The 14,272-nt window shown below is 36.6% G+C and overlaps 1 protein-coding gene across 1 annotated transcript in view; it reads left to right on the top strand.

Annotated features, from left to right (window-relative positions):
• The first annotated feature begins 291 nt into the window (after nt 1-291).
• The window catches only part of TRPA1 (transient receptor potential cation channel subfamily A member 1), a 30,726-nt gene continuing 16,745 nt past the window's right edge, over nt 292-14,272 (top strand). The window contains exons 1-10 of the mRNA XM_017812398.1: nt 292-411; nt 2,973-3,135; nt 4,114-4,289; nt 6,053-6,160; nt 6,587-6,695; nt 7,047-7,192; nt 8,449-8,585; nt 10,755-10,803; nt 12,916-13,015; nt 13,944-14,044. Coding sequence (XP_017667887.1) covers nt 292-411; nt 2,973-3,135; nt 4,114-4,289; nt 6,053-6,160; nt 6,587-6,695; nt 7,047-7,192; nt 8,449-8,585; nt 10,755-10,803; nt 12,916-13,015; nt 13,944-14,044 — 1,209 coding nt within the window. The remainder of the gene's footprint in view (nt 412-2,972; nt 3,136-4,113; nt 4,290-6,052; nt 6,161-6,586; nt 6,696-7,046; nt 7,193-8,448; nt 8,586-10,754; nt 10,804-12,915; nt 13,016-13,943; nt 14,045-14,272) is intronic.

Here is a 14,272-nt window from a genome sequence, read left to right as displayed (position 1 = left end):
AGCCGGGAGGGTAATATGGGGGTAGGTGGCAGTGATTTAGGGCACAGGCGTTTCGTGTCCCCGGGGCCCGCCCGGGCCCTGCCTGCTGGCGGTGGGAGCCGCCGCCCGGCGGGATGCCCGCCCCGGCGGGGAGCGGCGGGATCGGGATGGCCCCCGCCCGCTTTCCCCGCCTCCCCCGCCGCCGCGGGGTGTCCAGGAGCGGCCCCGGCCCCCCCGTCACTCGCTCTGTCGCCTCGCAGGTCTCCGGAGCGGACGGGGCGGGCGCTGCTCGGAGCCGGGCGGGCGGGCGGCATGAAGCGCTCTCTGCTGCGGCTCTGCCGGTCGCGGGAGAAGGCGGCCGCCTCCAGCTCCTACCAGGGCGTCGCCTGCGAGGCGGATGCGGCCTCCGTCGCCTCGCAGGATGTCTTCAAGGTGCGTGCCGAGGGCGCGGGGAGGGGGCGGCGGGACCGGGCTGGTGGTGGGGACGAGGGCTGAAGGTGGAGGGTGAGGTAGGCGAAGTTGAGGTGGATGAAGGTGCGGTAGGACTCTGGAGACAGCTGTGCGGGTTCGGCAGTGGTTGTGTCCCAGGGAGCCTTCCCTCCAGGAGACCCTTTCTGCTCACTCAGTGGAGCCGTGAGGGAAGATCTGTGAGGGATGGGAGACAGGCTGGAAGTTGACTTGGCTGTGGCGTGGGAAGGCACAGGATGCCCAGGTGTTGTCTGGCCAAGTCTGGACTGGAGTGAGCAGGAAGGCAGGAGGGGAGCAGGAGAAGGAGGATGTGGGTGGTGGGTGGCAGGCGGCTGGTGCGGATCTCAAATCCCCTCTTTGTGCAGGAGAAGGAGGTCCATGGAAGGAGGGTCATGGCAGGAATGAGTAGACTATCTAGCAAAAATGTGCCAAAAAGAAAGTTTAGAAGAACTGGAACTATTATGGAGGGACAAAGAACCAGCAGTGCAACCTACAAATATGAAATTGCAGCCAGGAAGGACATAAAATCTTCCATTTTTAATAGCTAATAGGATGAGAAGTAATGTTTTTATATTGCTGCTAGGCAACCTAGACCAAACTTTGGGCAGGCCCATTTTTAAGGATAAGAATAATTAAGCAAAGGAAGAGGTTGCTTACAGGATGGAAGACTTGGGTAACTTAGGAGATTTTTAACAGCAAGCTAAACAAATTTGACAAAGTTTGTAGATGAGTTTAGATATCTCTTGGGGTCATTTCCAGCCATGTATGTTTTCTGTGTGCTAGGTGTAGACCTGAGCAACACCTCTTCAGCATAACGTGTTTTATCACCCTAGTGGGTGACCTGGCACTACAGAGCTGTTCAGGCAAGGGCAAACGAGCTGTGATTTACAATCACTTGCTTTGCTGGTTTTTACCAACTGAAGTACTGAGAACACCTAACTGAATTCTTCTTTTCCTATTTTGCTAATGAAATTAGCAAAATACTGCCAATCAGCAGTATTGGCTGATAAATCTTATTTATATTGATGGAAATTATCATCGTACTACATTTTGTCTGACATTGAAAAGTAAATCCAATGTTAAGAGTGGCAAAATGTGGTCTACATCAAATAGACATAAAAAAAGAACATTACAAGGAATACAAAATACTGGACTCTGTAACAAGGTTTTCCTAAATAGCTTTTTGATGTGTATAAAATGTATAGATATTTGAGTATGCAATTGACCTGTTATCTTTGTGATAGTTGAGTCATCTTAAATACCCTTTCCACAATTACATCACATGTTTTCTATTAGCTTTTTCTGATTGCACTTCTGAAGCAGATGCTAACCCTGTATTTGACCTCAGTCTTCTAAATCTTTAAACACAAATATTGTTATTGACAAATACTATTATTGACACGAGTAACCTCACTGAAGTCAGTGGGACTAGTATCCTGAATGAAGTTAAACACGTGCTTAAGCACACGAATGGGCTGCCCTGTAATGTATATTTGCTTAATGACAGCAAAAATTGCTGAGACTTTGTGACTCAGGGGATCCTGGAGAGCAAAGTTTTCTTTTTCTTTTCCAGCTGAGAAGGGAACAGTGATTTTAGGGGATTTCCTTTTCTTATTCTTTTCTTTGCTTACACATCTTTGGGAAGGTTTACATTACTTTTGATACGCATTTTTCTCCCTTTCTCCCCTCCCAATTTTGTTGAATTGTTTTTCTTTTTTATTCTCTCCTAATTTTTAACATCTGTTTGTTAAGTTCCTGCCCATTCTACTGCAAACATTTTTTTCTATCAGTTTTCTGGGCTTTGAATCAGTCTAACAAAAAATATTTGGAGAATATCATAAAGTAAGAATCAGCATGCTTCCATAGGGGGCTTTGGTTGTAAATCACAGTATCTGGAATGTATCAAGCTGTCAGTAGGTGCAGGCTCAGCTGTCAGAGTATCACTGTGATGATACTGAGATCTCAGTTTCAGACTGAGTAGTAGCCTGTGAGATGGTCTAAGCATGCTACTGAAACTAAAAAATATGTTGGTTGGTCCGACATAAAGAACATCACAGAAGCCTGATGGCGGAGCTTGAAAGCTCAGGACATAGGGTCTCTGTAGAAAGATCTAAAAAAGAAACTTATTAAGATTATTAGTTTTTCCTCTCTGTTGGATTCATTTGACATGGCCACTGCAGGAAAGAATATAAAAATATAAGTGATTAATTTGCTTGTTTGAGATTTTCCACTGTGGAAGGAGGATCTTGAGCTCACTGCAGAAGAGAAAATAATGTCTTCAAGATGATCTCCATTTTGTTTTAATTTTGCACAGTTTCTCATCTGGATCTGATTTTGCAGTTGATTAAATCAATCTGAGTTTCACTGTTGTTCCAATCTGATCAGGATTTGTAAACTTCTGTATGAAACCAGACAGCTGGGGGAGAATTATTGAGTGGTAAGCTGCCCATAGAAACACGTTATAGTGTTGCTAACTTCTTGCCTTTAGGAGAATCAGAAAATGAGAATATTTCTATCCAAAATAGGTTATTTCAGATGGAAGTGCCTGTAGGCTGCGGAGCTTCATTAAGAAGAATCGTTCTGGTCTTACAAAAGTAGATGAATTAAATGCCACCCCACTGCATCATGCTGCAGAAGGAGGACAAATAGAATTAATGCAGTTGATCATAGACGACTCTTCCTGTGAAGGTAACATGCATTTTATCAACTATTTTATTTAACGGAATAAAAAAGTTCAATAATCGAAGTGTCCATCGCCCAACTGAAACAGAACTGGTATGTGTTATCTCCATTTATAGATTGAAATATAATTCAAACTGTCTGCCACAGTTTGCACTCTCTTGGGTGTGGTTTGAGTCACCCTTGTTATGTTAGAACTGTTTTGTCTCTAATGCAGTGAATCCATAAGTGTCTTACTTTGTTTGATGCAAAGTATCAGTCTTCAGATATGAAAAAGAAAACTGCAGTGATGTACAGTAGGTCTGACTTTCTGTTATGTGTCTGTTATATAATAAGCTTTGTGAACTACATCAGATTGCACTGATAGACTTTAGACTACTGAGAAAACCTCCAATGGCCCTGAAAAGCTCATTTTTTCACCTAATGATGACCATTCTAATTTTAGATTATTCTGGCTGAAACATATTCTTTTTATTTTCAGTATATAATTTTCGTCCTGTTTTTTTAGAATATATTTTGAAGTTTATCTTCAATTTTCAAGCTCAAAATGTATGTGTAGAACAGACCACTTCTACAACTGGTGTGACTTGATTTACTTCTGTGTTCTTAAGTGAAACAGAATAGATACGGTCTTTAACTTTCTTACAGTTTGCAAGCATTTATTGGTTATCTCTTATTTAAGTTACTCACACTTACTTGTTCTGTGCAGCCTCTAAAGCAATGGCTGCAAAGTCAAATAAAAGGAAAGAGAATAGTCAAGGAAAGAGGGAAATCAAGTGACTCTTGGGGTGAGAAAAAAGGTATGTAATAGTGGGCAAGAAATAGACACTGCATGACAGGAAATCTTTTCCTTTCTTTCTTCGAAGAAATGCGGTGCCACAGATCTATAACTTCATCAAAGACACCTTTTGTTTCCCATTGCAATCAGAACTTTTGATGGCTTTGTTTTGGTTTTTATTTTAGTTTGGTTTCTCTCCTTTGACCTAGTATTAAACGTGATGGATTCTTCTGGAAATACCCCACTGCACTGGGCCACAAAGAAAAACCAGATTGAAAGTGTTCGTTTGCTTCTCAGCAGAGGAGCCAATCCCAACATTCTCAACTCCAATATGATGGCACCTTTGCATATGGCTGTTCAGTCCCTGCATAATGAAATTGTGAAGGTAAGTCTAAAGTCCACGAAAATATACACAGTTGATAAGTAGCTCAACAGCAGCTGTGTGCCGAGCACGAAGACCTTGTTGATATATGCTGTATTGCCTCATATGTTTTGTTTAGGGAGCAGGATGTGTAACATATGATGCTTATGGAAGTGTTTGTGTCTTAGCAGAGCAAGTAAAAAGTGACTGATTTCTAGAAATGGTGATATTTGTGCTATGATAGTAGTCATTGTGTTTCATGGAAAATGCTTTTCAATTTTTCAAACACAAGGAATGTTCTTTAAAAAGGTTCTTTTTAACACTAAAACTTCATGTAGCCATGTGTTATTTCAAATTATAATGTTCCAATTTGGTTTTTTGCAATTATTTAGGAAGTCTTAGAAGTATCAACACTTTCTTGAAACTAGTTCTAAAAAAAACAGATTAAAATTAATCGGAAAGCACAGTTCTTAAAACCAACATTCTAATAATTGATTAGTAGCAGAACTAACTCTGCAATTAAAAATCACAGAAATATATTGTGAAGAAATTACTAAGGTGTCCATATTGAACCTTGTAAAATAGCAGAAGCATTGAGATTTTAAGCAGCATAACTTTTTATCCCTTTGTCTAAGCGCAGTGAGGATTTTTCACTTCATATGCAGCATTTGGATAGAATTTTAGAATTTCATAGAATCATAGAATCAGCTGGGTTGGAAGGGACCTCTGACATCATCAAGTCCAACCCTTGATCCACTACTGCTGCGGTTGCTAGACCATGGCTCTAAGTGTTCTTCCATTTATTAGGTGAATGCAACCTTAACATCACATCACTTGCCTTTCCCTTTAATTTTTTCACTTTTTCTAATTCATCTAAACAAAAGAAAGAAACACATATACCTGTATTCAAGACTCAGTCCTTTAGAAATGTTTCACTGTCCTCACATCTTTTACAAAATCTGTATTTATTATGAATTAAGAACAATAAAATCTGAAATACAAAGCTCATTTTCAGGAATGTCATTATATCAGCTTCTGGGCTTGGATGCTTTTGCAGCTCTGTTCTTGATCTCTCTATGCTCTCAATTTTTCTCCGCTCTGTTGTTTATTCAGGATAATTCTCCTTTGGTTTTTATTGCCAAATTGCCTGAGAGTGATTAAAATGTGCCAGTTCCTTTAGTATAGAAAAAAATCACAGGAATTACTGAAAGACAATTAAATAAATATGTAGCTAGGGGAATAAATATGCAGTACAATATGGTTATTATAATTTCCAGATCCGTTGCTTCCCAAAAAATGCTGGAAGCAGTCATAATGGTACTTGATGACATTGATAGCTCAGTGTCAGGTGTTAGCAGAGAAACTGAAGCAGGATTTCAGGACTGGCAGGGTCTCAGTTCTCCTCAAGCGTCATCTCCCTTCGTCATATATAACTGTCCAATAGATACCTAATTGAGCAGATTCCACAACATTGCCACTTGCCAGGGAATAGAGAATATCAGAAGACATTTAAACAAACTTCAGTTGAAAATCTCCATCTGTAATTTGCTACAGAAAATATTTTCTCACATTACTGGGGAAATTGTTAAATCAGACTTTAAAATACTCTGTGTATGTTTACATTCTCCTGAATTTTGTTCCTCCTCTGCCTATGCACTGTGGGCGTTTGGCATGCAAAATGAAAAAGTTGCAAGAGTGCTATGGGTGGTAAACAACAAAAATAATGGAGTAGGCTTTTGTTATTTTGTTTGGCTTATGATTGACTGAATGTTTTCTTAAACATTTAGATTTTAGTCCAGCATAGCAGTACAGATGTTAATTTGGAAGGTGAAGCAGGAAACACACCTATAATTGTAGCATGTTACAAGGATAATCCTGAAGCACTGACACTCCTGGTATGTATAATCATTTTTTATGTGCTTCTGTCTATCTTGGTGCAGTGTTATTCTCTTCCTGTCTCTTTGTTAAATGCAGGAAGGTTAATCATGGACCTAGTATTCAAGTTGCTTTGAATGGGTTACTAAGAAACTTTAATCTTTTAAGAGCGCATATATATATATATATATATATATATATATATATGTAATTATCTGAGTGGCAAACTTCAGGAAAAAACTTAAACTGCTTTTGCAGGTCCCTCACAAAATGAAGCATATGCATGTATAGATGTATGGATATAATATGCAAAAGATGCTTGTACATAAACTTCATAAATGCGTATTCAAAGAGACAGCTATACAGGAGACTATATCTGAAATAGTATGTGCATTTGTCAGATTTTTCTGTATGTCATTAAGCTGTATTGAGGCATTATTTTTCAGATTGAAAATGGAGGAAAAATATGTAAACCAAACAAAACGGGATGTATGCCTATCCATGCAGCCGCATTTTCAGGTGCAAAAACATGTATGGAAATTCTTTTAAAAAAAGGTAAGCATATTGTTCCCAAGCAGTGAGTAGGATTTAGCATTATCAGTTTACTGCTTGAGTTCTCAAAGAACCATGGAAACAAGCACTTATAACTGTGTTTGACCTTACAAGAAGTTAATGCAGTTATTCCTATGGGCAATTCATGCTCACAACTTTTATATGATTGCAGCAACAAACAAGCTGCTTTCCTGAAATTTAGTGTGTTAATCCACTGTTTAATGATAGATGTGAGAGGTTCCTATTTTGAGGGGGAAAAATATTCCACACTTAATATACTTGTTTTGAAAGCCTTTGTATCTTCTGTTATTTCATTTTTTTTTAAAAAAAACCCATTTAATTTTCATCTCTCAGGTGAAGAATTGGGTCACTCTGCTAAAACCCACATCAATTTTACCAATAATGGAAAGTGCAGTCCCCTTCATTTGGCAGTTCAAAGTGGGGACCTCGACATGATTAAAATGTGCATTGAATTTGGAGCCCAAATCGATCTAAAACAGGTAAAACTCAGAGTGGAGTGAAATGTAACTTTGATAAAACCTAGGTATCTCTAAATCTCTGAGTGGTATGAAAAAAATCATTGCTCATTGTCTCTTCCAAAACAAAGCTGAGGGAGCAGCAAATTAAAACAAGTCTTTCATTCAAATTGGGCAAAATGTGAACTTTTTTTACACAAGTTACATAAGGTCATCCCTTCTCAGAAACGGGATCTTCAATCTTACGCTTTCTTATTGTTCTTGTTTATCATCAGCCTTGCCTTGGCCTTCACAGTATCTTCTTTGTAATCAAACACAAATTCATGATACTACTGCTGCTACCAGCTGCTAGCACTGCTGGTGTAAGGGTCTGTGCCCAGCTTCATTCATAAATAAACATTTCTAAACATATCTACCATTAATCAAGATATTTGCAAGGCTGAAATCAACTAATGAGAGCAAAAACAAATATAGTTTAGCCTTCTTTTATTGGTTTGATTCTTTGAACACAGCTTTTGAATGAGGTGATTTATGCTGCTGATTTTGTGATGGGGAAGACTGTTTTGAGAATGCTTATGGCATTGTTGAAAAGCACATTCCAATGCACTCACTGAAATGTTCCTGTTCTAAAAAGGAGAAAGTCAAAACCCTCAGGCATATATCCCATCTAGTGAAATGAAATCCTGTTTTGGCAAATATTGTTCTAATAATTTATATGTTGCTTAATTACTTTATGACTGTCTAGTTTATAATAGCTAAAAGACATATTAGACCAAGTTATTTTTAACCTGCGGAAAAATTGATTTAAGAATTACTCCTAAGGAATATTCCATTTAGGAAGTAAAGGACATTTTGAAAGAATGCATTTTCTGTATTATACAGGTCCATTTGTTTGCTTATTGATTTGTACTGGCCTTCCTATGATTTTCTGTAGCTTTTCTTTATCTGTTATGTGAAAGGGTGCTGCACCTGTCTGATTTTTAATGAAACTACAAAAAATTTTTAAGAGTATAATTATCTCTTATCTTAGGGACTTGGCGTAGAATGATAAAAAGCTTTGTAGTAATCCTTTAAAACTGTCTCTTTAGTCTTCTCTGGTCTTTACAATCTCTTTAGAATTCTACTACTTCAGTAAAAGACTAAAGTTTCATTATTTGCATAGAAGTTTAGGCATTTAGGAATTACGAATCCTGGGCTAGATCACTAGTGTGTTTGATAGATAGGAAGTGAGGTTGCTGAGGTTTAAATATTTAAATTTTGTCTTATTCTCCCATTTAAAGAATGAAAAATGCACAGCACTTCATTTTGCTGCCACTCAAGGAGCAACTGAGATTGTAAAACTAATGATATCATCCTATGCTGGTGAGGAATCCATTATTGATGCTGTGGATGGGAATAAGGAAACATTGCTTCACAGGTAGGAGGCTACTGTGCCAAACTTCACTATAAATTGTGAGCCGTGATATTCTTAATCATTCCTTACATCGGGAAAACCATTCCACATGATTAGGAACTTCTACATGGTATGGGAGATGGTTTCAGTACAGTATGCAAAAGTCAATAATTTGGTCAGAATGTTAAAAATTTTGGTCCTGATACCAAAATCAAACCATTTCCAGTTACCTTGGAACCATGTTAAGGAATGGTTACTGCCATTTTGCACTGAAAATTTACTCCAGTAAAGTAGTTGGTGAAAAATTTTGTGGAACTGTTAACAGCCTCTGACGATGTGAAGGAAATGTCCTCATCTAATGGGGTGATGTTCTCCAGAAAATGAATGAAAAATAATATAAGCTGTTTAAAAGAATATTTTCTTTTTTTTTTTTTTCCACAAAAAATTATCTTATGCCTGACCAAGTACAAGGAGATGTTGGTACACTACCCTGTGACTTTGAAGTTGCAGATGGTGCAACTTCTAGTCTTTCATACTCTATTTGATACCAGAGCACTAGACTGTGGAGAACTTTCCTCAGTCTTTTATAGCAAAAAGATGCTTAGTTAAATGTGCTGGCTCCCAACTCTATGGAATGTATTATACTTCCCCATCTATACATTTTTTGCAAGAAAGATACTTTTCACTGCATTTAACTATAATTATTTGACAGTGTTATTCTACAAGAAGTTTAACAGTATGGAATAATTAGTAGAATGTCAGAGGCAGTGGAGATTATTGTTCTTTGGACACAGTAAAATGTGGTATGATTCAAAGATAATTGAAGACATTAAAAGAGGAGTGTGTTAAGATAATGCTTGTGTACACTTGGAAGTGTTACCATGTCTAATGATAGAACACAGTTGAAGAGAAAGTGATGACAGAATGCCAAAGAAAATTGTGCAGACACACATACTACACAATAGATAACTGGCTGCCATATCCATAAGAATTATCGTCCTTGAAAAATGCTTGGTAAAAGGAATGACATTCTTTTACTCCCTGTGTCTGTGGAACAGGAAAAATTATATTATCAAGAATCATTGGAAAGGTAGAAAGTCACCCAAATATCTCAGAATATAAAGAAACTGAATAGGAACATTAACTTGTTGAGAAGCAAAGTGGTAGTGAAACAGAGGCAAGACTTGATCCTTTTGCATTCCCATTGTCCTGTTTCCATCTAAATATTTCATAAAATGACTTCACTTTCTCTTCAGTCACCTTGGAATTTGAATGTATGTGAAGCATCCAGTATTTATGCCTGGCTGGAGGGGTCTGCTATAGATAATGGAGGCATCTCTAACATATTCGGAACTGTAACTTGACTTTTAAAATACGTCTTTTAAGTAATCCATTCTAACTATAGTACACCCAAAATTATTACCCCTTATAACGCTAAGGCAGCTGTTATCTTTGAGACTCAGTACAAGCTTGGAACTGTCCTTCTGTGTTGCTTATTGAGTCAAAATATTTCACAGAGGTCTGATTTCTGAAAACACTTTGACTGCATGTATTTACAGTACTGTACTTCCTGCTTTGGCCATTTTATTTCCTGTAATATGTAATTCAATGTCTTACTGTAGAATAAAACCTGGGAAATTTTCATGCCTATAGGCAGCTTTAAAATATTTTTCATATTTTTTCAGGTAAACTTCCCACCACAGTCAGAGTACATTTTTACCCATTGCCATTTTAACCCCACACTAGCATTATTGCACAAAATATGTAGCAAGTTACTTTTGAAGTTCGGAACAGTGAAATGAATTTGAGGCTCTAAGTATACCTGGAACAAACTGCATCTGAAATTTATAGAGTTCTATATGGACCTTGTGTGGTACATATGAAATGACTGGTTCTCTTAAAAATAAGTGGTAAAATGCCTGTTGACCTACCAATGAGGTCTTTGTTTCCTGCGGTGCATTTTCAATGTATTAATTGAAATGAACTTAGTTTGAAAAGAAAACTTCATGACAAAAATCAAAACAATTTATGAAAATGAATTATGTGATAAAGGTATCTCTCTGTCTCTCTATTTTAAAATTTATTTATTGGAAAATATTAGAAAATGTAGCAAATGGAGAAGAGTACTGCCCTTTGGCTTGAAACTTCTTTGTCCTTTCTAATGTTACTGTATTTTTTCATTTTTCCCTACAGGACAGCGTTGTTCGATCATTATGAACTGGCAGAGTATTTGATTTCAATGGTAAATATTTAACCAAGCAACATGTTTATAGAAATTATTGCTATCTATTGCTACAGGTCTGCATAGAGAAATTCATAAAGGAGAATATATTCTCAGGTATAGGCTATTTAGACAGATATATTTATATGTTTCATAATGTATAATTGAGCATTATAGTACAACGGTAGTTATGGATCCATAATAGCATCCCACAGTTATAGAGGATGAAACCTTCCATTTTACTTACTCAGAAAAGTTTCATAAATGTCTTTGCCAAATATGATTAACTGGTCTGGTCACACTCACTTTTCAGATATGAAATAAAAAATAAATGCTAAACATGCATTGAATTTAATCTGATTTTTTTTTCAGAAATAAATCCTTTCTTTAAAAAATGTACATACGATACGATTACTATACTGTCACACAGCTATATATCAAAGTTTGTGTGATCTAGAAATATTTTTTATTCTGTGTAGTTTGGTTATATTTCTTCACTGAATAATTATTAGAGACAAAGAGAAGAAATGTAATCATGGATGCTGCTGGCTATGCTTCCAATGTCCATTTGTGCCAATTAAACTAAGGCTCATATGATCATTATGTGCCCCACTTGGCTGAGGAAATTTTTCAGAAATCATCAGGCTTCTTTTTTGTTTTGTGTGTATTCAGGCTTTTTACTTCATTTCACTATAATTATATCAAGAATAATTCTTTTTTACATACAGTTTTGCTTTTCTCAGAAACTCTGTTGTAGGGATTTAATTTAGTCAGAACTAGATGTTGTGCTTATTTTTGATTCAAATGTGAAATGGTGAGGTTTGGCTGCTTACACCTGTTTGACAAAATGACCTGTCTACAGAAGTTATTACCTGAGAAACACAGGTACAAGTTTTTGCATTTGGAGGCTTGTGTGCAAAAAGGTGATTAAATATTGCATAAAGAACTGGAAATCGCTGCCCTGTATTCTTTGAAAAGAACAGATACTTGGATAAAAAAGTCTGTTTGTTTGATGAATAAGAACATTTTTACGAGGGTGTCTGACCTTGTAGAAAGGTAACTGGGGAAAGGGTCCTGCATGTATTACTCCCAAATATTTAATCAACATACATTGGAAGCTTCCTGTTCTCAGTGGTAAAGTAATCATTGTACATTTATTAAACATTTCTTATTACCACATTACAGGTGTTGCCATCCTAGAAAGTAAATATGGCTCAGGATTGTGATTAATTCTTTCTCAAATTAAGATTGGACCCAAAGATGATTCAAGTTAATGGAAAAACTCCCATTGATTTTTTTTCCAATCATCTTTGGATATTAACTGAAGTAAAACAGATTTTTCTGTGTACTTTGTTCAACTCATCAAGTTTGACTTGCAACTCAGTATCTAGAAAAATTATACCTAAGCCATCATAAAATACAAATATATTTCATTGGTTCATTTGTTTGTATCTTCATACTCCCTTGTTGGTGGGATTTGTTAGTTATGTTTATGCTCATAGTAGTACTTTGCTGATATGATCATAGTGATAGTGTGTTCATAGTGACCATACTGACCTGGCAACATGCATCTAGTGCAAAAGTAGACAAAACAGAATAAAAGTATGTCCACTTTTAATACACCTCCTTTGGAGTCAAAATTGAATTGAGTCATATCACTTATGATGAAGAACAGAAAATTGAACAGTGTTCATACAGCACAGAGATTCAGAAAGGTCTGTTCTGGTAATTGTTTGATAGGTAAGATTGCATCATTCAAAAGAGCTACAATTTTTGCATTTGTCCATAGCTTCATTCCCAGTATTTTCGAGTTAGAGTTTTATATTTTGAGTATTTAAATGCATTGAAAGGTACACTAACAAAAGATCATGACTTGTGAGATCAGTATACCTAGGAGTAGGTCACTATTATTTAGGCATCTGAATTTTTATATATAGATGACTGGGCTGTGGCTGACAGTTAGAAAGCATAGTAGTTTTATATAAAAACGTAATGTGTTTATTGAAATTACTTATCTGGAACATCCGGAGTTACTAAGAATGTCTGTATTCGCATTATGCTTTGAAAAAGCAGCACCATTTTAGAGTTTCATTTATTCATTATTCATGATAAATTTGAAATTCGTTATTGCAGGGGGCTAATATTGATAGCGTTGACATAGAAGGTCGATCTCCACTTCTGTTGGCCACTTCCTGTGCATCATGGAAAATTGTGAATTTACTGCTCTCAAAAGGTAAAAAGGAATATATATATACTATAAACTTCCTTTGAGCAGGGTTCATACATGTTAAAATCCTGTGTCTGACTTTCCTCTTAATTTTGATTCAGCACTTCAGCATCCAGTCCAAGAGCAGCTGGGCTAAACAGCTGCACAGTGCTGGTATCCCGTGAGATAAAGGAGGAATTGGTGTGATGATTTCACCCTTTTTGATACAGAGTGGACAGGCTGTAGTCAAATATGTCATGTGTCATGCTTCTCAAGGTGGAGGTGCCACTGGCATTCCGTCCCTGCATTCCTAAGCAGTTCACAAAGTAAGCAGAACTGTGGAATAAATACACCACTTATACAGAGAGATGTTTACTACTGGCAGTCAATCTTTAAATGTTAGAGCCCATAGCTCAAGCATTACCTGTGATTTTGTAAAATCACAGGCACTTTGAAAATGTTTGAGCTATGTCTTTCAATTGCTACACTTTTGGTGCAAGCTGATGATTGTTACTGTATTTCCTCTTCTTAATAGTATTATAACTGATTTTGTTAATAAGCCCTATAATAAGTTTTGAAACTGTGGAGATATTACAACTTTAAAGATTATAAGAGGTGCTTATCTGCATCTTTAAATTACCCCTTGATTTGTAGGTCTCAGCATCTTTGAATATAAGGGTGCTTTGTAAATCTTAGTGCTGCAATGAAATGCAAAATGCATACACAAAAAAAAATATGAAATTTAAGTGTCAAGGTGATTTTTTTAAAAGCAAAATTATATTTTACAATGTCAATTTGAAAGAATATTTTATAGATTTACAAAATTTGTTTCATAAAATTTTATAGATTTTTAAACATGTTTGTTCAGCATTTGTTCCTTTGTGTTAAGCACCATCATGTAATGTGGGGGTCAGCAGTTTTGAATTTGCTAGTATTTATTTCCATATTTCTTTAGGAGCAAACGTATCATTAAAAGATCATCTTGGTCGGAATTTCTTGCATTTGACGGTATTGCAGCCTGGAGGATTACAGCATCTGAATGAGAAATATCTGCAGGTACAGTAAGCATCAGTTTATGTCTTTATGTTACCCTCACTAGGAAAACATTAAAAAAAAAAAAAAAAACAACTACCATGTTATTTTGAAATGTTTGTAAAAGTTTGTGGTACTTGTTAAGTAGCCCATGTCACAAAAAATGGTTTGAAGAGGTACATATCTCTCATGAAAACATTTCAAAGCCAATAATACAGTTTTCTTATTGCCAGGCAAAGGAATAACATAATC

This window comes from Lepidothrix coronata, unplaced genomic scaffold, assembly GCF_001604755.1.
Source record: "Lepidothrix coronata isolate B3197 unplaced genomic scaffold, Lepidothrix_coronata-1.0 Scaffold36, whole genome shotgun sequence".
NCBI classification, from domain to species: Eukaryota; Metazoa; Chordata; class Aves; order Passeriformes; family Pipridae; genus Lepidothrix; species Lepidothrix coronata.
This window is presented reverse-complemented; position numbering and strand designations above follow the sequence as displayed.